The sequence below is a fragment of the Gadus macrocephalus genome, chromosome 18, assembly GCF_031168955.1.
Source record: "Gadus macrocephalus chromosome 18, ASM3116895v1".
Taxonomy (NCBI): domain Eukaryota; kingdom Metazoa; phylum Chordata; class Actinopteri; order Gadiformes; family Gadidae; genus Gadus; species Gadus macrocephalus.
In genome coordinates, this window is record NC_082399.1 from 6,788,821 (window position 1) to 6,816,001 (window position 27,181).

A 27,181-nucleotide genomic window follows, 5' to 3' on the forward strand; every position below is an offset into this window, starting at 1 on the left:
CTGTGCTAATGAATAGCCACAACTGCAAAGCCGACATGTCGCAAGAAAGTACGTTCCTATTTATCCTAGATATTAAACATGCATAGCAATATAAATACTTTCTTTTACACTTGTGGTTTCTACCGTCAGCAGAAAAAAAGTATGTTCCTATTATCCTAGATATAAAACATGCAATTAAAATACTCTCCTTTACACTTGTGGTCGCAACCTTTATCAGTGATATTGAAATAATGATTTAAATTCTTCTCAATACAATGATTTAAATGAGAAGAAATAATTCTTCTCATTCTTGGTAATGTGTGGTGGCGCAGCAGACTCAGGAGCGCAGCGCACTCTAGTGGTGGCTTTCGGCGGTAGCGCGCACATCTGTGACCCTCCTACACCGCGTCGTCCATCCCCACGAAGCCCACCACTGCTTGGGTCGTGCTGCCTTTTAAAGCAAGCAGACACAGCATGTCATTCTCTACTCTGCCAGAGGACGGGCCACGGTGAGGAGCTACTGTGGCATTTTACCCACCCTACCCCCAGTTGCCATCCCATAGTGTATGTTGTTTTGTTTCGTTTATACCCTTTTTTAGTTTACGCGTATAGCTAGTTAGCCCTCAAACATGTACAGGTATTTCGGTGAGCTCCTCACCCGCTCCGCGGGGAGTGCTCTGGCCTCGGGGTGCGTGGACTCTGCTCTGCCCGCTACCTCGTCTCTTATGCGGGTCCGCAACTATGCCAACGCCGCGGACGTGCCAGACGATCCCAATTTCTTCAGGATGGTCGAGGGCTTCTTCGACCGCGGCGCTTCCATTGTCGAAGACAAGCTGATCGAAGACCTGAAGACCCGGGAAACCCCCGAGCAGAAGAGAAACCGTGTGCGGGGAATCCTGCGCATCATCAAGCCCTGTAACCACGTCCTCAGCGTGTCTTTCCCCATCAAGAGGGACAACGGCGAGTGGGAGGTGGTGGAGGGCTACCGGGCCCAGCACAGCCAGCACAGGACACCTTGCAAAGGGGGTAAGAACCGCCGGTCCATTGACAATAGCTTTAGGCGGGCAATGTTTATAAGCAGTTAGCACTATAAACAAGCCGGGGAGTCTGTGGTGAACGCAAGCCTTCCGACCCTTTGCCTATGTGCATTTATTCCGTTATCTATGCAAATGCCCAAACTGGTTTCCCATGCCCTCTCATGTCACCCAACATGTTTTGAAGGGTCACATTGTCGAGTGACCTTCCTCTACACCTGTAGCTGAACTGCACTTCAGCTGCTTGGCTATCTGCTAAGCTATTAGCAAAATGTTGATGACCCTCCCCCCACCCATATACACACAGCCCCCCACCCTTTATACCCTTTTATACGATTTAGTGAAAGTCGAGTTTGTCGAAAGAAATTACCTTTTGATCGTCTTCAATTTGACTGTGGCATATTTTGACCATGCATTTGTATGCACCAAGGCTAATTAATATGATATTAATGTATCTGCCTACTGATGAATCATGCGTGGGATTGTGGAGAGAGTGCATAATGCTGTTGTTGAATGGGCATTATCTAGTAGGCTGGCGTTCCTGGTCGCTGCATGTGATCCACGAAAAACATGCTGCCGTCATTGCTGATTAGCTGTTGATGCCAACTTTGGTTGACAGCTGATGCATTACATTAGAAGCATCGGACAAGCACCGTGTCATACACGAGGTTGAGGTGAACTGACCCGTATTCTACGTTTTGAACAGTGTTCAATGTACTTGGAAGGGATTTTTGTTTTTGCAGTTCAAGGTTCAAGGAGGGACATTATTAGAGATTGCAGCATTGCACTCTGGGTGATTGGAAGGGGAAGGGGTGGTTGTGTGTGGGGCAATACTATTTGTCAGCTGTTTGGATGTGGGGGAGGGTCCTGTAATAAGAAGAGGCAGGAGGGACCCAAGATATTCTCAGTTCGAGAAAGACGTTTGTGTCATTCTGCATTCTGGACTTGAATGAATGAATGACGTTAATTTGACACTGGGCTGGTTTGCCAAATGTTTCAGTTACACTTTCTCATTTTGTTCGAGGTAGACACAGGCCTATTCCAGTGAGGTATGTTTGCTGTTGGTAACATAAGCTTGATATTATTTCGCTTTTTGAAATGTCCTTGGACCGTTGATGTATTGTTGAAGTGTACCTAAATACCGCCACAGCTTTTAAACACGGGTTGCCTTTATTATTTATTAAGTAGTCATAAATACCCCCCCCCCCCCCCCCCCCAAAGAAAAGACTCCTTACTTCCTGTACAAAAAGCAGAGTGAGAACAGTTCTTCATTTTCAAAGTTTAATCATTGACGTGGATCATATACCTTTACACTGTGCTTCTTCGGTGAGGTAACAAAGTGCAAAGGCTATGTATCCTCCTCTTTGTGTAACTTTGAACACTGTGTGTGTGCGTTTGTCTCCTGTTTTAAGAAGTACAGCCACTCGACAAAGTTGTGTGTATGTGTGTGGCCGGCCACACAGGCCATCACGCCCATGGGGTAGAAGTGGAAAATGAATGAGTGGAAAGTTTGAGTTTGGTCTGCAGTTTAATCCTCCCCCTTCGGGCCAGCCCTTCTGTTGTAACCTCATGCGAACCCTTCTGGATCTCATTAGGCTACGGAGACGTAGCAGGAACCGCTATAGCAAAATAGGAACTCACAGAGGTTTCGTTATGACAGTGTTGGTACTTCTGCCAATTTGGTTTTTCGAGGTGTAACTGCCACTATCGATTTTTATGGAGTACCACTGAACCTTGTTCACCATTTAAGGCCCTGATATTGGCCCCTTGTGTTGTATTTTTTTTATAAGTGCTCTTTAGTTTTGTCATGTCTGAAAACTCCCCTCAAACAACCTCTTGTTGTTCAATTCAACTCGGGACTGACCTCACTGGAAATGCAGACTCTGCTCTTTCGTATTTGTATAACTTCCTCACATCCTTTGGATGAACTGTCTCTTCCCCGGTCTGCTCCCTGAGACTGCTGGGTTGTTTAGTGTGTGCGTACTCCTGTGTGGTTTAGGAAAAGCCTATTGCATACATCACACACTACCTCCTGTAATGCTATTAAGTGGCTTTGGGTTCACTCTGGTTAAACCAGTGGAGGGCGAGCATGAATGAAACGGCCTGATTGGCGGCCCCCCTGTATTCCACTTCAGTGGGAGGGGCTTTTCATGTGTGTACTCTAGGAGGTGTGTGTGTTTTATGTGTTACTTGAGGCTGCCCTGTTGACTTACGAGAAGGAATGGATTGTGCGGAGCTGACTGATGTCATATTTGCAGACAGATGATGTCATTAAGGCTTTCTTAGTTGCTGTACAAACAGAAAAGAGGCGTGTCCCGATTTCTTCCCCCCCCCCCTGGCTCCTTGGAAGTCGGCCAATCACAGAGGAGGCCCCCATACGCATTCAGTGCACATACCTTCACTTGGGGAAAACAAGTCTTTGGGTGTTTTTTTTTTTTCGTTTTCTCTGTCAAGCTGCAGTCTTCTATGCAGTGCATGCCCACAGGCTTAACTCTATTGGATGGCTTCATGACATCTAGCTCACACATAATAGTATTCTGCCACTGAGTGGGTAGGAGGACTGTCACAGAGGCTGCCCATCTGGTTCTGGATTTAATATAATTCAGTCAGCCGCACTAAGCAACGGGCTGCTGTCGCCAAGGTGACCGCAGCAGCCGACCGCTAGCTTCCCATATTGAGAACCATTGACCCCAGGGTTGTATTTCAGGGCTTAGATCCTCCTCCAGCGACCCCCACACCACGTGACCTTCAATGGTGGCACTAAATCAGTGACCTTTGACCCGTATACATGTGGTCATGCGTACCCGTAGCACCAGAGAAAGCGCACTCTGATTCGTCGTCCCCTCTGTTCCATCATCCACCCTGACCCGTAATTCAATTGTTTCGTTCCCCTTGTCGTCGGTTATTGAGTTTACAAGGCTGCAGTCCTCTCTCTCCTAACTGCAGCCTTTGAACGTTGAGTTAATGTTTAATGTAAATCGGCAAAACGGTCTTCAGGAAGAAGGCTAATAAAGTCTTCAACCACTTGAACAATGTCTTTATAGCTAGCTTAGATAAGTCTCGTCATTTTTTTTATAGTATTTTCAAATATTTGCACCTGAAATTGTTAACCTTAACACGTTCTTCTCCACCACAGTGCACCTATAGTCACATGACGTGGTGATTCTAGAATCCCTTTCTCTGACTGACCCCTGGCTGTCTCTCTGTGTCTTCCAGGTATCCGATACAGCCCTGATGTGTCCGTAGACGAGGTGAAGGCCCTGGCCTCTCTCATGACCTACAAGTGCGCCGTGGTTGGTAAGAGAGGAGCGCCGATCTGTTCCCAACAGACAACTCTAGTGGCGATCCTTTCCATGGTCCCGTTATGAGTATCGACATTCGTATGACTAGAACTGTACTGTCCATTGTAAAGCTGTCTGGTCAACCTAATGATATACTATTGATATTATCTTATAGAGAGCGTCTGGATATTGTAATATAGCTTGCATTTAGTCTCGTCTCAAACACTTGGTTGTTTGTAATCGGCATGGTAACCTCTTCCCGCTTTCCAGATGTGCCATTCGGCGGAGCCAAAGCTGGAGTCAAGATCAACGTCAAGAATTACTCTGTAAGTCTAATCCGCCTGCACACACTCTCATGCAGAGAGTCTTTGTGTGTGTCTCTGTTGCAGAGATTCAAGTCATTGTCATAACTAGTACATGTGGTCTTGTTTCATGCACGTGGAAGCAATTGTGTGTGAGTTACAAACTGCTCAAAGAGGATTAGTGTGCGGGCAGATTGTTTGTTATTCTGCGGCACACTGGTTTGCCAACGTCCAATAGGAATCAGTGCTGTGTGGCTGGAGTCTGTGTACTCTGGCTTACTGCTTTACAGAGAGTTACAGTGCAAGCCCTAACCTCCCCTCGCACGCAGTTTCCATTTCCCTCCCACACATGTACCGGGACGAGTAACGCAGGCACTACAACGACACTGGAGTAGCTTAGTGGTGCGTATCCCTTTCCACTGTTTTGATGGAAAGGAGCGGACAAAAAGTAGGGACTGACGAAGGGAATGTGAGCAAAAGGGACAAACGGGCTAGGGGGGAGTGCCCGTTGCAGGCTGAGAGGCCTGGTTATTTTTGTCAGCTGAAGCAGATAATTACTTCTTTATATCTCCAAGGCCACTAGATAGGAGAATGTTTGCCCATGGATAACCGCTTGCACATGATTAAAGAGGAGCTGCAAGCCCTTTTCGCCTCATCGCTGGTATTTCCCATTGGTTTCCTAAGTGTTCAGGTCAACAAACAGTGACTCAGACCTTTGGACTTCGAGAGGGAAAAAATGTAAAAGGCGGGTTTGTTTAGACTCTCCTTCTAGCAGAAACTGAAAGAACGGCACCAGTTGTATGCAGCTAAGAGTTTCACAAAGAATCGGCACCGTGTGTTGAAGATCACCCACTAATCTGTAGACATGTTGGCCACAAACGGAAGCCGTGGCACAGCTAGTAACACATGCAAACCCTCTTTTTCACAATCAAAGGAAATCCCTTTCAACCTGACAATTTGAAAGTAATTCAGAATGAAGGGGCATTGTAATGCTCTAGGCAGGATTGTCCTTCAATCCTGGCACCGTTAATCCTGATTGTACTTAGGGGATTTGTTGTTACATGTGTGTGATTGATGTCTGTTCTCTGTTAGGACAACGAGCTGGAGAAGATCACAAGGAGGTTCACCATCGAGTTGGCCAAGAAGGGGTTCATCGGTGAGGTCCATGTGTAAATATGTACTAGCTGACACACACACACACACACACACACATACATAACTGTACATGCATGCATCTCCTTATATGGGCTGCTGGCGGTCATGTGTCAAACCCAAACATGTATGGAGTGATTGCATGTGTGTGTTCTATGGTGGTTGGTTGTCACGGTTGCATGCGAGGGCCTTCAGTTTACAGCCTCTGTAGGTCCCACACATTGGCAACTTCACTGACTTATTCTTAGCCTGAATGTGTGTAGCATGTGGCTTTGTCTACATTGAGTGTAACCATTGGTCTGGTTAGAATGCTCTTTATTTAGAAAGTTATGTTACCACCTCTTATTTTCAGACCACACACACACACACACACACACACACACACACTATGGCCCCTCCATGTCCTGTTCAGATTTTGGCGTGTGTGAAACAGTTCCAGACTTCACGCCTCATTTCACATACACTGCCTTCTCCCCCTGTCGATACTTCTGTAAGAATAGTGAGCATAGCGGTTACTTTCATGGTTGTTGGTCTGAACGCCTGCCCTTGCTGCTCTCCCCAGGGCCTGGCATCGACGTCCCCGCCCCGGACATGAGCACCGGAGAGAGGGAGATGTCCTGGATCGCCGACACCTACGCTAACACTATTGCACATACCGTGAGTCGTGCAGCCATCCAGACACGTGCACACACACCTTATTTTTTACCCATGCACCGGTGCAAAGGCCAAACTCACTAAACCCCTTTTGCTTTGTTCAGTGTTTGACAAAGGAGGACTTGGCAGACACGGTTCATTGCTATGTCGCAAACTTCACCAGATTATTTCGTCAAGCATGGGCTCATCAAAGTTAACCACAAACAAGCTTTTGTTTGCCTGCGGTCTGAACAATATTTGCCCAGGAGCCATGTATATGTTCTAATAGTCAAGTGAGGAGAGATTGGGCCCCTGCATAGAATCTTTTGTAAAGCGGGTTTTGCAAGGGAAAAATGTCACCAAAGTAAACGACTCGTCTTCGTCACACTCAACCCACCTCACCCATCACATCCGCCCTCCTTCCCTCCCCCTTCTTACACAAGGGGCCTGCCCTGTATACATTTCCGTACCGGGAATATTCTTCTGCAAAGGGCACCCGGGGGGGGGGGGGGGTAGCTGTCCCAGTTCTTATGTCGTCTAATCCTCAAGTCATTGAAGGAATTGCACCATGAACCCCAGCCCCATAATGCACAAGGGAAATCGTACTCCCTTCTAAGTGTGTTTCTCTCTGTCTCTCTGTCTCTCTGTCTCTCTGTCTCGCTCTCTCTCTCTGCCTCTCTCCCTCTCTCTCTCTTCCCCCACCTTCGCAGGACATCAATGCCCACGCCTGTGTGACCGGTAAGCCCATCAGCCAGGGAGGCATCCACGGGCGCATCTCGGCCACCGGTCGTGGTGTGTTCCACGGCATCGAGAACTTCATCCAGGAAGCGTCATACATGAGCATGGTCGGCCTGACCCCGGGCTTCCAGGACAAGACCTTCATTGTGCAGGTAAACGAGACACACACTCCCTCACTCACTCACTCACTCACACACACACACGCATGCATTCACGCAATCAAATGATTGTATTGATGTCCACATCGATACTAGAAGATACAGGACATGCATATGAGAAGATGCAAACAAATCGAATAACAATTTAATCACAATACAATATCAGTTGTATGTACAATTAAGACGTGCAGAGGGTTTCCCGCAAACAAACGCACGATTTCCACATTGAGCAGTTTTTAGATCGCTGCTTGGCGTTCTTCTTTGAACATACCTGTCATGCTGGTGCCCCCTCACTGCTAGCTTAGGAACATGACCCAGGCTGCCGAAGATAAAAATCACCAGCTGGCAACTATAGCCTAGCTGTGTTATGGCTGGCACCTTTTCCTCATTAATAACACATTCGGTAAGGAAGCCTTTATCTTGAGGCTTTCCTCTAGGCTATAATCAAAGGTACAAACTACCTCTTAGAACTGAGCATGCACGCAGTTTGCACAAGCACACACGTAAAGATACACACAAGCACGCGAAGATTCACACACGTGTGCAGATCCACACTCATAATCATATGAAAGGAAAAAAAACAGACACAGAAACTCAGGCCAGGACGCACGGATGTTGAGATGAGGTGAAACACACACCCGCTTTGCAGACTTTATGACAGACGAGCCGCAGAGAAACCTGCTGACGACCAGCACGTTTCTGTCCAACCGGAGAGGTCAGCCTTAAGGGGACACGGACATTTAAAAACGTGCCCAGCTCAAGGACACGCGCACATTGCATGTTCACGCAGACGCACGCCAACACACATTGCAAGGAAGGAGACACTGTCTCCCACAGGGAATTCAGGGCACTGGTGTATACATGCAGACTGGCGTCGACCTGGAGTTTGAGGGGAGTTCCACTCCACCTCTGCAGGATCTTGAGTCAGCGAGACAAGATGGCAACCTCGCAAGGACAATGACTCATCGTGTGTGTGTGTGTGTGTGTGTGTGTGTGTGTGTGTGTGTGTGTGTGTGTGTGTGTGTGTGTGTGTGTGTGTGTGTGTGTGTGTGTGTGTGTGTGTGTGTGTGTGTTACAAAATGGCAGAGAACAGTTTTTTGTCTTCTCACATACACACACACAATGCAAGTCACGTCTCCCAACCCCCTTTCTCCCCAGGCAGTGGTCTCCTTTTTCTGGGAAAGCGTTCTATATTTACCCCAGACCCTTACGACCGGGCGCTACAGTGTCTGTACGCCGTGAAGCAGTCTAACCTTCTTAAAGAAACAGATCCTTACAAACCGTCAACAAGCTTAGCTTGACTGTATCGAGGACATCTGGTATTCACTCACTCACTCACTCACTTTCGGAGAACATACGAGATGTGAGAGGGGTTGGGTGTAGATGACGTGCAGGCCTATTGGGTGGGACAGGTGGTGTGTCAGAGGGTGGGGGTGGAGTCAGCAAACTAGATTGGTTGCCTCAGACAGCTGCTTGTGCTGTTTCATGGGGGCAAGGTTCAAAGTGTGTGTGTGTGTGTGTGTGTGTGTGTGTGTGTGTGTGTGTGTGTGTGTGTGTGTGTGTGTGTGTGTGTGTGTGTGTGTGTGTGTGTGTGTGTGTGTGTGTGTGTGTGTGTGTGTGTGTGTGTGTGTGTGTGGAGTTTATCTGACTTTTAGGCTGGATTTCTTTAGCGATCGAGTGTTCTGACAAACAAAGAAGACTCTTTGAGAGATCCGTACCATCAAAACAAAACCACAGATCAACATAAAACTCCATTAGGACCAATAAAGGCGTTATTTTAGGGGGATGAAAATCAAATCGTTTGTGAACAGTCCCATTACTTTCACCCAGTTTGATCTAACTCACACTCGTCCTTGGAAGGACGACTAACCGGTGGAAGTCAGGGGTGACGTTGATGTATGAAACCCTGCGTCACTGCACATGTAGTTTCCTAATCTGACCACACGAGGGCACTCAAAGTACATGTCTACACTCAACCACTTCCTCGCCCATTTACTGAACGGGTCAAAACTGCGAATTACCATCGGTCAATGACGTGCTGCATCACCCCACACGCCACGGACCATGGTGATACGCTAATCAAATAGTCACACTCGAGTGACCATAACGGTGCCAATTTCACCCGACCTCGCCATCAGTCCTACAATCAATAACCCCCCACGACTGTTTGACCCTTGAACCCAGGGCTTCGGTAACGTGGGCCTCCACTCCATGAGGTACCTGCATCGCTTCGGGGCCAAGTGCGTGGGCGTGGGCGAGATCGACGGCTCCATCTACAACCCCGAGGGCATCGACCCCAAGCAGCTGGAGGACTACAAACTGGTAACTCACTCACACACTCAAGAGGACCCAGAATGACAGTGATGTGCGGCGTTGAATGTTGATTAACATTCCCCTGGAGGCTATGTGCATTGACTCATGTCTCATGTGGACCCTGTGTATTGACATATGTACCTCAGAGCCCACACTACCTCAAGGGCGTGTGTGTGCCCGGTGCGCTTGCACAGCAACGTGGTCACATGGCACCGTGCCGATTTTCATACATACCCATACATGATCATTTGCATGCCCAAAAGGCCTACATGTAAATGTGGTCTCGGTTTATGCTTCAGGGCAAAATGATGCACTGAGATGCTGACTGTTATTTGTTTGTGTGTGTGTGTGTGTGTGTGTGTGTGTGTGTGTGTGTGTGTGTGTGTGTGTGTGTGTGTGTGTGTGTGTGTGTGTGTGTGTGTGTGTGTGTGTGTGTGTGTGTGTGTGTGTGTGTGTGTGTGTGTGTGCGCAGCAAAACGGCACCATCGTGGGCTTCCCCGGGGCCCAGCCGTACGAGGGCAGCATCCTGGAGGCCGACTGTCACATCCTGATCCCCGCCGCCGGCGAGAAGCAGCTGACCCGCAACAACGCCCCCAGGATCAAGGCCAAGGTAAGCGCACACACTTTGATGTAACGGGATACACACCACGTGTATCCGTTACATGTGGTGTAGACACCTTTACTGGCTCCCCTTGTTTTGGGCCAGTGAAAGGCTAGGAATGCTAGACATACGTGTGTGTGTGTGTGTGTGTGTGTGTGTGTGTGTGTGTGTGTGTGTGTGTGTGCTTTCATGGTAACTTTTCTATTGAGGATCAGAAAACTGTTGCACCGGACATTTTGCCCCCTGTTTTTTTATGTTTTAACTTTGGGTCCTAAATAAAGTATTCCAATGTGTGTGTGTTTGTGTGTCCTAGATTATCGCAGAGGGCGCCAACGGCCCCACCACCCCCGAAGCCGACAAGATCTTCCTGGAGAACAATGTCATGGTCATCCCCGTAAGGACACAGAATCCTCATTACAAACGAAACCATCAACTACATTACATCATCATTACAAACTACACGATGAACTACGAAACATCTTTAAGAACTAGTTTTCATCCTCAGTACAAACTTCACTGTGAAGTACGAAACATCATTACAAACTACACTATGAACTATATGTCATCATTACAAACTGCACTATAAATTACATTCGATCATCATTACCAACTGCACTATGACTATATTGCATCATCATTACAATCTAGCCCATGAACTGCATTACATCTCATTACATACTACACTATGAACTACATGACATCATTACAAACCACATTTCATCTTCATCACTAATTACATGTTGGCTACCTGGCATCGTCAGTACCAACACCACTATGAACTCCATAATGTGCTCATCCCAGACCTGGGGCCTAGCTCTGACCTCTGGTTCACTCTGGTCGTGCAGGACATGTACCTGAACGCCGGCGGTGTGACCGTGTCGTACTTTGAGTGGCTGAAGAACCTGAACCACGTCAGCTACGGCAGGCTGACCTTCAAGTACGAGAGGGACTCCAACTACCACCTGCTCAGTGAGTGTCGCGGCGCTGTCCTTGTAACACGCACACACACAGACGCACACACACACACACACACACACACACACACACACACACACACACACACACACACACACACACACACACACACACACACACACACACACACACACACACACACACGGATGAGCTAGTCGTCAGTGTTCTAAGGTCCATTATGTTAATGTTCACTGCTGTTTGTTCTTGTTTTGTTTTTGCTTTTGTTCAAATGTACTTGTACTGTACATCTCAAACCTAGCAGTCTTGTCATGCTCTAGCAGAATTTCTATGGGGGCGGCATGTATTTCCTACTTTGTTACTTATTCATTCTCATAACTGCATGAGTGGATAATGCTTTGGAATACGTGTATTTCTACAGAGGCCAGTATACAGGTTGAAAAATTATATTTAGTAATGTGGGAAACCAATTATTCTTTTAGTTTTATAAGTAACATATCATGAAAAATATTTAACTACTATAGTTTATTTATTATAAACCTTACAAGACTCGCACTTAGCCTCGCCCTGTTTACAGTGCGATGTACCTGTTCTTCTTTTTCACTGAGGAATGATGGGTATGACAATATATATCGGTTTCTATGAAGGGCTCTCTTGTCTAGCCTGCCTTTCTGCTCTCTTGTCTAGCCTGCCTTTCTGTTGCGCTACTGGTTTGACGACGAGTTGAAGGGTTTCGACTGCTAATGACCCATTGATTTAAATCTCTTACCGTAATGGTGGTGCCTCCTTGCCTATCCCCAACAGATGGGATCCTAGGGTGTGGTTCCTAAAACCTGCACTTCCTGTATCTAATGGTTGCTCTTGAACGTCATCCTTATTTTTTCTACTTTAATTTTTTCTTTTAGGATAAAGCACATACAATAGAAAAAAGTAAATCAAAACAAAACAGTTAATTCACCGAAGGCAGGGCATAATAAAGCCTAAAATCTACAATCAAGACATGTTACGGGTTACCTCCATAGTATTCCTTAGAGGAACGTCATCCTTACTAAAGAGAAATACATATGGAGCTAAGTGCGATACTGTCTAACAGTTTGGTATATGGTTTGACAACCACTGTTTGTGGTTTTATTTGTTGATGACTATAGCTATATATAGAATATAGCCTTTCTGACCTAGATCCAAATAAAGCCGGCGTTATGGCTGCTTTTACAGAGCAGGCTATCCTTCCTGACTCAGATGTGTGACGTGTAACACAACAGTGTCAGCGTCTAGTGGGACCTATAATACACACGGCGGGCAGCGACATTGCTTTCTAAACAAGGCCCGGGGGGACTGTTAGGTTGCTTTTGCTATCCGTGCACATTCATACCACTCTTGAAACGCTAGCAGCGTTGCTGATTGGTAACGTGACGGTGGTATTTGTGCGGTCAGAAGTGCGTCGTAGGAGAAATAAAAGGGAAGCAGAGGGCGGTTTGAGGCAGAAAGGCGGTGAAGAGCTCGTGACCGGCTGAGCGGTCCCACTGCCAACTAGTCTGCTCCTTCTTCAGAGAGGTTTAGATCCCCAGAGGCGTGTTGCGCACATGACGAGTCCTCAAAACGTCACACCCCTAGCCTCCGTGCGCCAGATCACCCCTCAAACACAGACATCCATTCGGCTTTGTCGCCTGGCTTAAAGGCGTGACAAAAATGCCATCCATCCCGTGTTTGTATGTTTTCTACCGAGGGCGAGGCGAAACAACATAGCAACATTCCCGCCTTAAAAAGGCTCTGTTACAGCGGCCCATGAGTCAATGCATCGGCCCTTTTTGAAACTCTTGCTGCAAAATGTTTTCTCGTTTTCCCTTAACCGCTCACTCTCGCTCTCTCTGACTCTGTGACTTTCACTCTCGCTCTCTCCCTTCAGTGTCTGTGCAAGAGAGTCTGGAGAGGAAGTTTGGCAAGCAGGGAGGACCCATTCCTGTGGTTCCCACTGCTGACTTCCAGGCTAGGGTTGCTGTGAGTGACATGCACACACACGCACGCGCACGCACGCACGCACACGCACACGCACACACACAAATATGCATTTTAATTAGCTCTTGCACAGCAAGATGCCTTCTGAAGACCCATTTTTATATTCACGAGGTATCGAATTACGCACACTGGTGGTAGCGCACCGTTTGGAATGTTGCTATCGGAGTACTTTGTCAGTATCGGAACAGCACAAGCACGTACATGCACGCTGTTCAACTTAAATGTTTGCACACCCTTACCATAGTGACCTTGCAAACACCCGTCTTATTTGTCACCCTTGACATGACCCAGGGATGGGCATCTTTCACATGGACCAATGTGATGTGTGAAGGGGAGAGGACAGTCCAGTATGTTAGTTAAAGGTTCCGGGTTCCAACCCTTTTTCTTTTATTTTTTTCCACTAAGACCCATTTCTTTCCTCTGGTATGCAGGGTGCCTCTGAGAAGGACATCGTGCACTCTGGGCTAGCTTACACCATGGAGAGATCTTCCCGGGTAAGGACACACACTAGGGCTTTGACTTTTGCCGAAAAATCATATTTGAAGTTTGTTTGTTTATTAATATTAATATTCGAATATATTCAAATATTTATTAATAATATTTGGACCATTAAATGCCTTCAGTAAGACCTGGATTGGGCTTCGCAAGGTTTGTTTACCGCGTTGCTATGGTTACCGGTCTTGCCTGTTCCAACAGTTTATTAGGTTTCTAATAAATCGCTGTCTAATCAATACTTCATTCACTGCCTCTTCCGTGGTCATTACAATATTATGAATAGACTGCGTCGGGTTCTGCAACGTCTCTCCCTCTTGGCCTGCACGTTCGAATATTAAGGGCTGCCTAATATTCGTTCGAATTTTGATTTATTTTTTGATATTCTAATTATATTCGAATAACGAAGTTCGGAGTCCAAGCCCTAACACATCAGTCTAAACCAGTTTAGCTATTCAAAGGACAAATGCGCTAAATGACATGACGACCGTGGTCGTTGGTGAGGTTCAGATAACCCGACGACGACAGGCCCGGGCCGGGCCGTACTAGTCACGGGTTTTTACGGAAATTATATCTTAGAATAGGGGCCGCAAGGTTGCTAGTTCAATCCCCGGCTCCTCATAGAGTGTCGATGTGTCCCTGAGCAAGGCACCTCACCCTAAATGCTCCCGAAGAGCTGGATGTTGGCTTGCATGGTTGACTCAGACGGCGTGTGAATGTGTGCATGAATGTGTGAATGTCAGGCAATATCGTGAAGCTATTTGGATAAAAGCGCTATATATATATATATATATATATATATATATATATATATATATATATATAAATGCAGTCCATTTACAATTGATCATGGTGGTTTTTTGTGATGGGTTTCTGAACGTTTGTATGCTTTTGCAGCAAATCATGCGCACGGCCAGCAAGTACAACCTGGGCCTGGACCTCCGGACGGCGGCCTACGTCAACGCCATCGAGAAGGTGTTCAAGGTCTACAGCGAGGCGGGGCTTACCTTCACCTAAACGGCCAATTGCGCTCCACCTCCCGCCGACGAGATCGCGTTCCCCATTTCGCCCTCTTAGTCGTCATCATCATCAGTGCCGCCCAAACCCAAACCATCCCCCCCCCCCGCGCGCCTCGCCGCCCTGAAGAACACATCTGAGTTTACATGGTGGACGTCTGTCCCTCTGTCTATCTGTCCCCCTTCGTGCCGTAACACAAAGAACCACAATTCTGTTCTGGTTTTTGAAGATCTTATTTTATATATACGAAGCAAAAAGAAGAAGTCCAGCTGCGCTAAATGTTGCTAGTCAGTTCATTCGTGGGCGTGTTCAGCCCTGTTCATTTTTTTTTTGTATTTTGTTTGGTGCCATTCCGCCAGAGCATAAGATGCCTTAGTTCAGAATGAATTCCTGTGGTTTATACAAAGTTGTATGTCTATATGTAACACCAGATACAGGTTAGAGAAGGTGGGTTTAAGATACTGGGCCAGAGGGGGAGTGTGTCAAATTTTGAGTTTTATTTTAAATTCCTATAAATGTTAACGTTTTTCAACGTATGCTCCTCCCCCCCCCCCCCCCCCCCTGCCAGGGTTCGCTATCAGTTATGCTCTGTTCCAGTATACCCTGTTTTGTAAGACTGTTAGTCTGTGGCTAAGACAGACAGGCAAAGGTTGTGAGAGTAGGAGTGATGAGTGATGATGTTCACTGTGACAGTAGTTGTTCAAATGGTCCGCTTCCCGCCGTCCACGTTCTGGCGCTACACAAATGTTGTCTCTATGTTGAAAACCAATAAAACAGAATGAAAAACACAAATGCGGTGCCTGTGGTTGATTCAGCTTCAAATTATGAAGGATTTTCATTTTCATCTCTATAACAATTCAGTGTCGCCATTTGGAACACCGCAGTATGTAGATCAAAGTTCCATACTTATGTTACTTAGTAATGGGGATATATGAGTAGATTATCGACAAGTTAGTAATTCATTCCTTGCACAGCTCCGATAGCTTCTCTACGCCCGCCGCCAGATCAACCACATCTTTTGTCATGGATATCCCCTTCTCTATCCCCTTCATCACGTTCTTCAATGAAAAGGACTTGAACCTACAATTAAAAACACACACACACACACATCTTAGATAATCCCCTAGTGATAATCCCCCATTTGATGGATGTATATACAGTAATTTCCCGAAAAAAAGCAAAACATTTTTTGGTTTTTAATGAATATATAGATTATATGTCTTCTTATCCAAGTTGTTCAGAAGTCCAAACAATTTGCATAAATGTAAAGATGAATATTTACGTATCAATATATGGGTAAATATATTTTTACTTGTGTGTGTTGTAGGGATTTTTCAGAATTTCATTTATGTAGAGTCAATTCTACATTAATCTGCAATCTACCGCCAAAGCATCCCAGTCTGGGAATAGCAGAGAAAAACAGTTGGAAAGGCATGATCGAGACAAACGTCACCTTTGCCCTTTTCTTTAGCCTCTTTCGGTTTTGCTGCTTTATCCTCTTTCAGTTTTGCTGCTTTACCCTTTTTCGGTTTTGCTGCTTTAGTTGGAAAACCATAGACAGGGAAATATCATGATATAACAACACAGTATCAGAATGATCAAATATTCCAAGTTGAAGATGTGCATCTCTATCAAAGATGTTCTCCAATACTCTCATATACTCAATATGCTCATATTCAAGAACCGGACATCTAGAAACGATCAGGAGGTTCATGTGTATGCATGATGGACATACCGGTTATTTTGAAATAAAAAATTATAAAATAAAACCACATACCATTGGCACCGATGCCTGTTGAGCTGCTGTTGTCCATGATTAGTCAATGTTTGGGTTGTGCATGGCAAAGGGTTTTATATGAGCAAGCCTCAAGAACTACGTCCCCCCTCCACACACACACAAACACAAACACACACACACACACACACACACACACACCCACCCACCCACACACACACACACACACACATACACATACATACACACACATGGTGCATGGAACCACACCCACAACACCTGCAACCACACATGTGAATGCTTTTTGAGACCACATATGCAATTGCGGGTCTGCAGGGGTCTCTTGAACAAATGTGCAATGTGCAACGACAGAAGAACAATTTTCATTCTTTGATGAAATGTATTGTATAACCAGTTACAAACCCATCACTTGTCGTTAAGACACATTTCTTGGGTATAGGCTGACACCATGGAGAGATCTGATTAGGACACACACGCTGTACATTCAAAACAAGTTTCCCGACAACTTCTGTTGTCTGGAATTGATGAGCTCAGAGGAATATGGAACTGGTTCTCAACTTGAACCGGTTCCGGTTCCAATCTCTAGTGAATTGTGGAGGAAGATAGCACAGCCCCCAGCCTCCAGTTAATGACAGGACACCAGTGTATCACCCAATAATAACTATTATAGAGGCGGTGTACCCCTGCTGGTTTCTCTAACGTTTATGCTCTGTTCCAGTATACTCTGTTTTATAAGACTGTCTGTGGCTTAAACAGACAGACAGACAGAGGGTGTGAGAGAAGGAGAGTGATGTTCACTGTGACAGTAGTTGTTCAAATGGTCCGCTTCCCACCGTCCACGTTCTGGCGCTACACAAATGACCTTCATGTTTTTGTCTCTTTGTTGAAACCCAATAAAACAGAATGAAAAACACGAAGAGCCTGTTGTTGATTCAGCTTCAAATTATGAAGGATTTTATTGGCATGGTGATAACAATTCAGTGCCGCCATTTGGAACACAACAGTATGTAGATCAAAGTTCCATATTTATGTTACTCTGTAACAGGGATATATGAGTAGATTATCGGAATACAAGTTAGAAATTCAATCCTCCAGCTCCTGTATGACCTTCGCCAGTTCAGCAACTTCTTTTGTCATGTCTCTGAGCTTCTCCATCCCCTTCCACACGTTCTTGACTGAAAGGGACTTGAACACTTGAACACCTACAATTACAAAGGCACACACACACACACACACACACACACACACACACACACACACACACACACACACACACACACACACACACACACACACACACACACACACACACACACACACACACACACACACACACACACACACACACAGTTTAGTTAATCCCCAAGTGAAACGAATATTTGATGGATGTATATCAATTCACGAAAAAAAATATTTTATTTGTTTTGTTCTTAATGAATATATATATTACATGTCTTCCAATCCAAGTTGTTCAGAAGTCCAAACAATTTTCATAAATGTAAAGATGAATATTTACATATCAATACATGGGTAAATATATATTTACTTGTGTGTGTTGTATGGTATTTTAGAATTTCATTTATGTAGAGTAAATTCTACATTAAACTGCAATCTACCGCCAAACCATCCCAGTCTGGGAATAGCAGAGAAAAACAGTTGGAAAGGCATGATCGAGATGAACGTCACCTTTGCCCTTTTCTTTAGGCTCTTTCGGTTTTGCGTCTTTATCCTCTTTCGGTTTTGCTGCTTTATCCTTTTTCGGTTTTGCTGCTTTAGCTGGAAAACCATAGAGCGGGAAATATCATGATACAACAACACAGAATCAGAATGATCAAATATTCCAAGTTGCAGATATGCATCTCTATTAAAGATGTTTTCCAATACTCCGGTGATTGGTTCTCATATTCAAGAACCGGACATCAAGAACCGATCAGAAGGCTGATATGTATGCATGATAGACATACCGGTTATATTGAAATAAAAAACAAAACATCAAACAAAATAAATTACCATTGGCACCTATGCCTGTTGAGCTGGTGTTGTCCATGTCTGGTCAATGTTTGGGTTGTGCATGGCAAGGTGTTTTATATGAGCCAGCCTCATTAACTGCGCCTAACCCTAACTGAACGATATGGGAAATTGACAATGACAGAAGACAATTTTCCTTCTTTAATGACGTGTATGGTAGAACCAGTTACAAACTCATCGCTTGTTTCTCGCTCACATTCAAAAAAAGTTTCGACTTTCTAAATAACCAGCGAGATGACGAGATAGTGGTAGGTCGGGTTTTGACGCTTGTCGGGAATTGATGAGCTCAGAGGAATATGGAACTGGTTCTGAACTTAAACCGGTTCCGGTTCCAATCTCTAGTGAATTGTGGAGGAAGATAGCACAGCCCCCAGCCTCCAGTTAATGACCGGTCACCAGTGTATCACCCGATAATAACTATTATAGAGACGGTGTACCCCTGATGGTTTATCTAACGTTTATGCTCTGATCCAGTATACTCTGCTTTGTAAGACTGTCTGTGGCTAAGACAGACAGACAGACAGACAGACAGACAGACAGACAGACAGACAGACAGACAGACAGACAGACAGACAGACAGACAGACAGACAGACAGACAGACAGACAGACAGACAGACAGACAGACAGACAGACAGACAGACAGACAGACAGACAGACAGACAGACAGACAGACAGACAGACAGACAGACAGACAGACAGACAGACAGACAGACAGACAGACAGACAGACAGACAGACAGACAGACAGACAGACAGACAGACAGACAGACAGACAGACAGACAGACAGACAGACAGACAGACAGACAGACAGACAGACAGACAGACAGACAGACAGACAGACAGACAGACAGACAGACAGACAGACAGACAGACAGACAGACAGACAGACAGACAGACAGACAGACAGACAGACAGACAGACAGACAGACAGACAGACAGACAGACAGACAGACAGACAGACAGACAGACAGACAGACAGACAGACAGACAGACAGACAGACAGACAGACAGACAGACAGACAGACAGACAGACAGACAGACAGACAGACAGACAGACAGACAGACAGACAGACAGACAGACAGACAGACAGACAGACAGACAGACAGACAGACAGACAGACAGACAGACAGACAGACAGACAGACAGACAGACAGACAGACAGACAGACAGACAGACAGACAGACAGACAGACAGACAGACAGACAGACAGACAGACAGACAGACAGACAGACAGACAGACAGACAGACAGACAGACAGACAGACAGACAGACAGACAGACAGACAGACAGACAGACAGACAGACAGACAGACAGACAGACAGACAGACAGACAGACAGACAGACAGACAGACAGACAGACAGACAGACAGACAGACAGACAGACAGACAGACAGACAGACAGACAGACAGACAGACAGACAGACAGACAGACAGACAGACAGACAGACAGACAGACAGACAGACAGACAGACAGACAGACAGACAGACAGACAGACAGACAGACAGACAGACAGACAGACAGACAGACAGACAGACAGACAGACAGACAGACAGACAGACAGACAGAGGGTGTGAGAGAAGGAGAGTGATGTTCACTGTGACATAGTTGTTCAAATGGTCCGCTTCCCGCCGTCCACGTTCTGGCGCTACACAAATGACCTTCATGTTTTTGTCTCTTTGTTGAAAACCAATAAAACAGAATGAAAAACACAAACGCGGTGCCTGTGGTTGATTCAGCTTCAAATTATGAAGGATTTTTATTTTCATGGCGATAACAATTCAGTGCCGCCATTTGGGACACAACAGTATGTAGATCAGAGTTCCATACTTATGTTGCTTAGTTACAGGGGTATATGAGTAGATTATCGGAATTCAAGTTAGTAATTCATTCCTTCATCTTAGATAATCCCCTATTGAAACTAATATTTGATGGATGGATCAATTCACGAAAAAAACAAAAAACAGTTTTAAGTTTTGAATGAATATATATTATATATGTTTTCTAATCCAAGTTGTTTAGAAGTCCAAACAATTTGCATACATGTAAAGATGAATATTTATATATCAATATATGGGTAAATATATATTTACTTGTGTGTGTTGTTTTGCTTTTTAGAATTTCATTTATGTAGAGTAAATTCTATATTAATCTGCAATGTACCGCGGCCAAACCAATCCCAGTCTGGGAATAGTAGAGAAAAACTGTTGAAAGGCATGATCGAGACAAATGTCACCTTTGCCCTTTCCTTTAGCTTCTTTCGGTTTTGCTGCTTTAGCTGGAAAACCATAGAGAGGGAAATATCATGATATAACAACACAGAATCAGAATGATCAAATATTCCAAGTTGAAGATGTGCATCTCTATCAAAGATGTTCTCCAATACTCTCCAATACTCAATATGCTCATATTCAAGAACCGGACATCTAGAAACGATCAGGAGGTTCATGTGTATGCATGATGGGCATACCGATTATATTGAAATGAAAAATTATAAAACAAAACCACATACCATTGGCACCGATGCCTGTTGAGCTGCTGTTGTCCATGATTAGTCAATGTTTGGGTTGTGCATGGCAAAGGGTTTTATATGAGCAAGCCTCAAGAACTACGTCCCCCCTCCACACACACACACACACACACACACACACACACACACACACACACCCACCCACCCACACACACACACACACACACACACACACACACACACACACACACACACACACACACACACACACACACACACACACACACACACACACACACACACGGTAACACGCCCACAACACCTTCAACCACACCTGCGAATGCAATTGGAGACCACACATGCACACATGCTCATTGTTGTTGTACCAGAATTTCAAATTTAATATTGACACTTTCCTCTCTACCCCGATAACGAAACCAAAACAATCCCACGGTGAATCTTAACCTAACTAAAAATGGTAACGGATTGAACATTCTAAAGGCCAAAAGGTCAGACAGTTAAACATAGCAATGTCCTTGAGCAAGGCACTAAGCAGCAGAGCTGGAGTTGGTCCCTGGCAGCTGCCCGCTGCAGGGATCTCATGAACGATATGTGCAACGTGCAATAACAGAAAAATTGTCATTCTTTAATGACATGTTTGGTATAACCAGTTGCATCAATGTCTGTTGAGCTGCTGTTGTCCATGATTAGTCAATGTTTGTTTGTCCAAGGCAAAGTGTTTTATTTGAGCAAGCCTCAAGAAATACGTGCCCCTCCACACACACACACACACACACACACACACACACACACACACACACACACACACACACACACACACACACACACACACACACACACACACACACACACACACACACACACACACACACACACACACATAAACAACAGTCAGTATCTCAGTGCATCCTTTTTCCCTGAAGCATAAACCGAGACCACATTTACATGTATGCTTTTGGGGCATGCAGATCATCATGGATATCAGTGGCGGACTCAGACTGTTTGAAGGGCAGGGGCAAAAAAATAAAAAGGGCACATTCTGGACAACATGGGGCCCCACCAGCGGACACAGTGGCTTTTCTAACTTGATGGTGTTTTGTTCCCCCAACGGAGCCTTAAAGGCCGCGCTGCCTGGAAGGTCCTATCCCCTAACCTTAGCAAGCGCTGTCGTGAAGGTTCCATTCGGGGCACTTGTTACATCTCCATGTAGGCCTTAAAAGAATAGTTGGGCTCACAATTTAAAAAAAATTGCTTCAAAGACACTGTTTCCCCTTATTCTAGCGACTTTATAAACACCAGAATGAGTTGTTCACATCATTGTGCACTTTCACATTCTAGCCAAAGAAAGGAGGATGCCTTACTGCTTTCATCTTTACTAACATTTAAGTAAAAATTACCCGGACTACTACCCATGCAAGTGAACAGAGCGTTCCACGGCATTGAGAAGACCCGTGTAATAAAGGCCTATAAAATGTCTGTTTATGGCATCGATTTCTCCTCAAATTAGGCCAATAAAGCAATGATAACAAAAACAAAAAGAACACAAACGCTCGATCAAAGGCCCGACCCGACAATCAAAACCCTCATTGTTTAACATGAATTAGCTAAACAAATGACCACTGTAGCATATTTAAACACAATTCAAATTGTGCAGAGAATTATTTCCATTGGTCATTCTCAGTGGCGGCTGGCGATCAAACATTTTGGTGGTGGGGCACAGTAATAGACAGGGGGTCTGAGGTTCTCCCCCCCCCCCCATAATTTTTTTGGAATTTAATAGATTTGATTTCCTGTATTCTGGTGCATTTTGGGGATGGCCACTACCTATTTACCTGCTTTTCATTCAGATTCATAGCCAGTACATCCTGACTTGCAGGGCCTGGACAAGCTTACACTGCATATACAGACCTACTTCATGGCCATTCCACCAGCCATTGCTATTTGACCCATTGTTGTCATTCTGATATTGAGACAAATCATGATCACTGTCCTATAGCGTCCATTTTTTGTGAGTCTCAATGTCTACTTAAAATGCAGCTAGAAATATGGGACAGTTGCTTCATTTTGTTTATATGCTACAGGCCGAAAGACTAAATTAATATGTAACTTACTTGCTCCTTTTAAGTATAACATTGCTTGGGGAGTCCAATTCCTCCACTGAAAAGGGTGGAAAGTGCTTACAACTCTCTGCTAGTTAGCGATCTATGACACTGTTGTTTTTTATTGGTCGTCATGAAAAAGAAATAAGGGGTAACACTGTTGTTTTTTATTGGTCGTCATGAAAAAAACAAAAGGGGTAACACTGTTGATATTTATCAAATAAAACATAGGGGATAACACTGTTGTTTTTCTTTGGTCGTCATGAAAAAAAACACAAGAGGTAACACTGTCGTTTTAATCGAATGAAACACAAGGGGTAACACTGTCGTTTTAATCAAATGAAACATAAGGGGTAACACTGTCGTTTTTTATTGCTCGTCATGAAAAAAAACATATTTGAAAAAAAAAAAGAATTGTCCTTGTCAAATAAAATATAAGGGGTAACACTGTTGTTTTTCATCAGTCATCATGGGGAAATAACATAAGTGGTAACACTGTCGTTTTTATCAAATGAAACGTAAAGGGTAGTGTTTATCGGCAGAGAAATAGTCTGCCAAGACGTTGAGGTTGCTTAGCAACCAGAGACTCTGTCGGACGGAGCGTTCACTCTTCGTCATAACTATCAAACCAAACATCCTTCACATTCACTGAGTGAACATTATGAAAGTAAAATGCACATTTCTCGCAATTTTTTTTTCCATAAACGCATTTAATGGCGTAACTATGTTACTATTTCCACCCAGAATAAAGAAAGATGTTGGCCGTATGCTTCTGTGCAAGGGTCACTACTCTCTGCCAGTGACGTCGGGTCAAGCTCCACGCTGATTGGCTATTGCGGCTAAGTATCACGCGTAAAAAGTTACATTTTTTGAACTCCTCGCGTACGCGCGTATATGTACGCGCGTATATATACGCGCCTCATACGCCCCTAACGCGAGTAAAATGTTGCTTGGTACGCATGATACGCGTGTACGCACCTCATACGCGCGTAAACCAATGCTTCCCTATGGAAAAATTGCCGATTTTATACGCGTGGTACGCGGGTAACGCGTTTGGTGTGGCCGTACCTTAACACTGTCGTTTTTTATCTGTCGTCATGAAGAACCCATAAGGGGTAACAATGTCGTAATGTATCGAATAAAACATAGGGGGTAACACTGTCGTTTTTTCTCAAATTAAACATGAGGGGTAACACTGTTGTTTTTTTTTGGTCGTCATGAAAAAAAACATAAGGGGTAACACTGTTGTTTATGTCAAATAAAATATAAGGGGTAACAGTGTCGTATTTTATTGGTCGTCATGAAAAAAAACATGAGGGAAATAATAGAAATACACACATACATTTTAATGTCATGTATATCCTCTTTATTGATGATTGATTATTGTGTATTGTCATCGCCTCAGGGGTGCAGTGGAGTGCACTCTGCCTAACCCACTGGCGACCGCGGCTCAATTTCTGTGGAAAACACAATATCTTTAATTTGAAACGTAATGCTATCATGTCTATTGCATATATATTGTCATATATAACCACAGACATATTACAATTATAAATCTCAGTGGGAAGTGGAGAGAGCTGTGAGCTAACCCCCTGGAGACCGGAGTTAAAGTCTGGTTGATGTCCTCTGTTGGAAGACTCTTATCTCTATTTCATGCGAATTATAAAGTCAAGTATAACCATTGTGTTGAGTTTTTTTGGTGTCTTGATGGTGCATTGATAAGTTCGGAGGTTAATGCTCTAAACAGCTCAGGTTCGGATACCCGCAAAAACGTTGACATGGGTACCAATGTCATTTCTTATTGGTCAACATGGAAAAAACATGAGGGGTAACTGTCGTTTTTTATCGGCCGTCATGAAATAAACATAAGGGGTAACACTGTCGATATTGATCAAATAAAACATAGGGGGTAACACTGTTGTTTTTCTTTGGTCGTCATGAAGAAAAACATAAGGTTTAACACTGTTGTTTTTTATTGGTTGTCAAGAAAAAAAACATAAGGGGTAACACTGTTGTTTTTTATTGGTCTTCATGAAAAAAAAAATAAGGGGTAACACTGTCGTTTTTATCAAATGAAACGTAAAGGGTAACACTGCCATTTTTTATCTGTTGTCATGAAAAACCCATAAGGGGTAACACTGTCGAAATGTATCGAATAAAACATAGGGGGTAACGCTGTCATTTTTTATTGGTCGTCATGAAAAAAAACATAAACGGTAACACTGTCGTTTTTTATTGGTCGTCATGAAAAAAAACATAAGGGGTAACACTGTCGTTTTTTATTGCTCGTCATGAAAAAAAACATATTTGAAAAAAAATAAATTGTCCTTGTCAAATAAAATATAAGGGGCAACACTGTTGTTTTTCATCAGTCATCATGGGAAAATAACAAAAGTGGTAACACTGTCGTTTTTATCAAATGAAACGTAAAGGGTAACACCGTCGTTTTTTATCTGTCCTCATGAAGAACCCATAAGGGGTAACAATGTTGTAATATATCGAATAAAACATAGGGGGTAACACAGTTTTTTTTTATCAACTGAAACATGAGGGTTGATACTGTTGTTTTTTATTGGTCGTCCTGAAAAAAACCACAAGGGGTAACACTGTTGTTTTTTTTTGGTCGTCATGAAAAAAAACATAAGGGGTAACACTGTTGGTTTTTTTTGGTCGTCATGAAAAAAAACAAAAGGGGTAACACTCTTGTTTTTTTTTGGTCGTCATGAAAAAAACCACAAGGGGTAACACTGTTGTTGTTTTTTGGTCGTCATGAAAAAAAACATAAGGGGTAACACTGTTGTTTTTTTTTGGTCGTCATGAAAAAAACCACAAGGGGTAACACTGTTGTTTTTTTTTGGTCGTCATGAAAAAAACCACAAGGGGTAACACTGTTGTTTTTTTTTGGTCGTCATGAAAAAAAACACAAGGGGTAACACTGTTGTTTTTTTTTGGTCGTCATGAAAAAAAACATAAGGGGTAACACTGTTGTTTTTGTCAAATAAAATATAAGGGGTAACAGTGTCGTATTTTATTGGTCGTCATGAAAAAAAACATGAGGGAAATAATAGAAATACACACATACATTTTAATGTCATGTATATCCTCTTTATTGATGATTGATTATTGTGTATTGTCATCGCCTCAGGGGTGCAGTGGAGTGCACTCTGCCTACCCCACTGGAGACCGTGGCTCAATTTCTGTGGAAAACACAATATCTTTAAATTTAAACGTAATGCTATCATGTCTATTGCACTATTGCATCATATATAACCTCAGACAATATCATTTTACAGATCTCAGTGGGACGTGGAGAGAGCTGTGAGCTAACCCCCTGGAGACCGGGGTTCAAGTCCGGTTGATGTCCTCTGTTGGAAGACTCTTATTTCTATTTCATGCGAATTCTAAAGTCAAGTATAACCATTGTGATGACTTTAATCTGTGTCTTGTTGGTGTATTGTTAAGTTCGGTGGTTGACAATCTAAACAGCTCAGGTTTGGTTCCCCGCATAAACGTCGACAGTTGTTTTTTTCTTTTTTTATTGGTCGTCATGAAAAAAAAATTGTCCTGGTCGAATAAAATATAAGGGGTAACACTGTTGTTTTTCATCAGTCATCATGTCAAAAATATAAGGGGTAACACTGTCGTTTTTATCAAATGAAATGTAAAGGGTAACACTGTTGTTTTTTATCTGTCATGAAAAACCCATAAGGGGTAACACTGTCGAAATGTATCGAATAAAACATAGGGGGTAACACTGTCGTTTTTCTTTGGTCGTCATGAAAAAAACCATAAGGGGTAACACTGTCGTTTTTTATTGGTCGCCATGAAAAAAACATAAGGGGTAACACTGTAGTTTTTTATTGGTCGTCATGAAAAAAAAAACATAAGGGGTAACACTGTCGTTTTTTATTGCTCGTCATGAAAAAAAACATATTTGAAAAAAAAAGAATTGTCCTTGTCAAATAAAATATAAGGGGTAACACTGTTGTTTTTCATCAGTCATCATGGGAAAATAACATAAGTGGTAACACTGTCGTTTTTATCAAATGAAACGTAAAGGGTAACACTGTCGTTTTTTATCTGTCGTCATGAAGAACCCATAAGGGGTAACAATGTCGTAATGTATCGAAGAAAACATAGGGGGTAACACAGTTTTTT

At 43.9% G+C, this 27,181-nt stretch overlaps 1 protein-coding gene and 1 long non-coding RNA gene across 3 annotated transcripts; one reads left to right on the forward strand and one right to left on the reverse strand.

Annotated features, from left to right (window-relative positions):
* The first annotated feature begins 414 nt into the window (after positions 1 to 414).
* LOC132445954 (glutamate dehydrogenase, mitochondrial) lies at positions 415 to 15,441 on the forward strand. The gene is made up of 13 exons (XM_060035959.1): positions 415 to 1,005; positions 4,230 to 4,310; positions 4,565 to 4,620; positions 5,689 to 5,752; positions 6,311 to 6,405; positions 7,092 to 7,271; positions 9,462 to 9,599; positions 10,063 to 10,200; positions 10,505 to 10,585; positions 11,037 to 11,160; positions 13,031 to 13,122; positions 13,572 to 13,634; positions 14,530 to 15,441. Exons 1-13 carry the CDS (start codon positions 609 to 611, stop codon positions 14,647 to 14,649), a joined length of 1,629 nt encoding a protein of 542 aa, XP_059891942.1. The 5' UTR covers positions 415 to 608; the 3' UTR covers positions 14,650 to 15,441.
* Positions 15,196 to 21,827, reverse strand: LOC132445955 (uncharacterized). 2 transcript variants are annotated; one of them, XR_009522737.1, is made up of 5 exons: positions 20,946 to 21,827; positions 18,092 to 18,175; positions 16,427 to 17,607; positions 16,103 to 16,186; positions 15,196 to 15,729 (listed from the first exon to the last, which is right to left on the reverse strand). It is a non-coding gene; the product is annotated as an uncharacterized LOC132445955 (long non-coding RNA). The 2 variants fall into 2 exon arrangements; XR_009522736.1 differs by lacking the exon at positions 20,946 to 21,827 and adding an exon at positions 18,416 to 19,083 and having other exon boundaries at positions 18,092 to 18,181.
* Positions 21,828 to 27,181: the final 5,354 nt, after the last annotated feature.

What these genes read in the sequence shown, in the direction of transcription:
- LOC132445954 (XM_060035959.1), top strand. Translation starts at nt 609, where the DNA reads ATGTACAGGTATTTCGGTGAGCTCCTCACCCGCTCCGCGGGGAGTGCT. An exon ending in AGCTGGAGGACTACAAACTG is followed by an intron (nt 9,600 to 10,062) that starts GTAACTCACTCA and finishes GTGTGTGCGCAG; the next exon opens with CAAAACGGCACCATCGTGGG. An exon ending in CTCCAACTACCACCTGCTCA is followed by an intron (nt 11,161 to 13,030) that starts GTGAGTGTCGCG and finishes CTCTCCCTTCAG; the next exon opens with TGTCTGTGCAAGAGAGTCTG.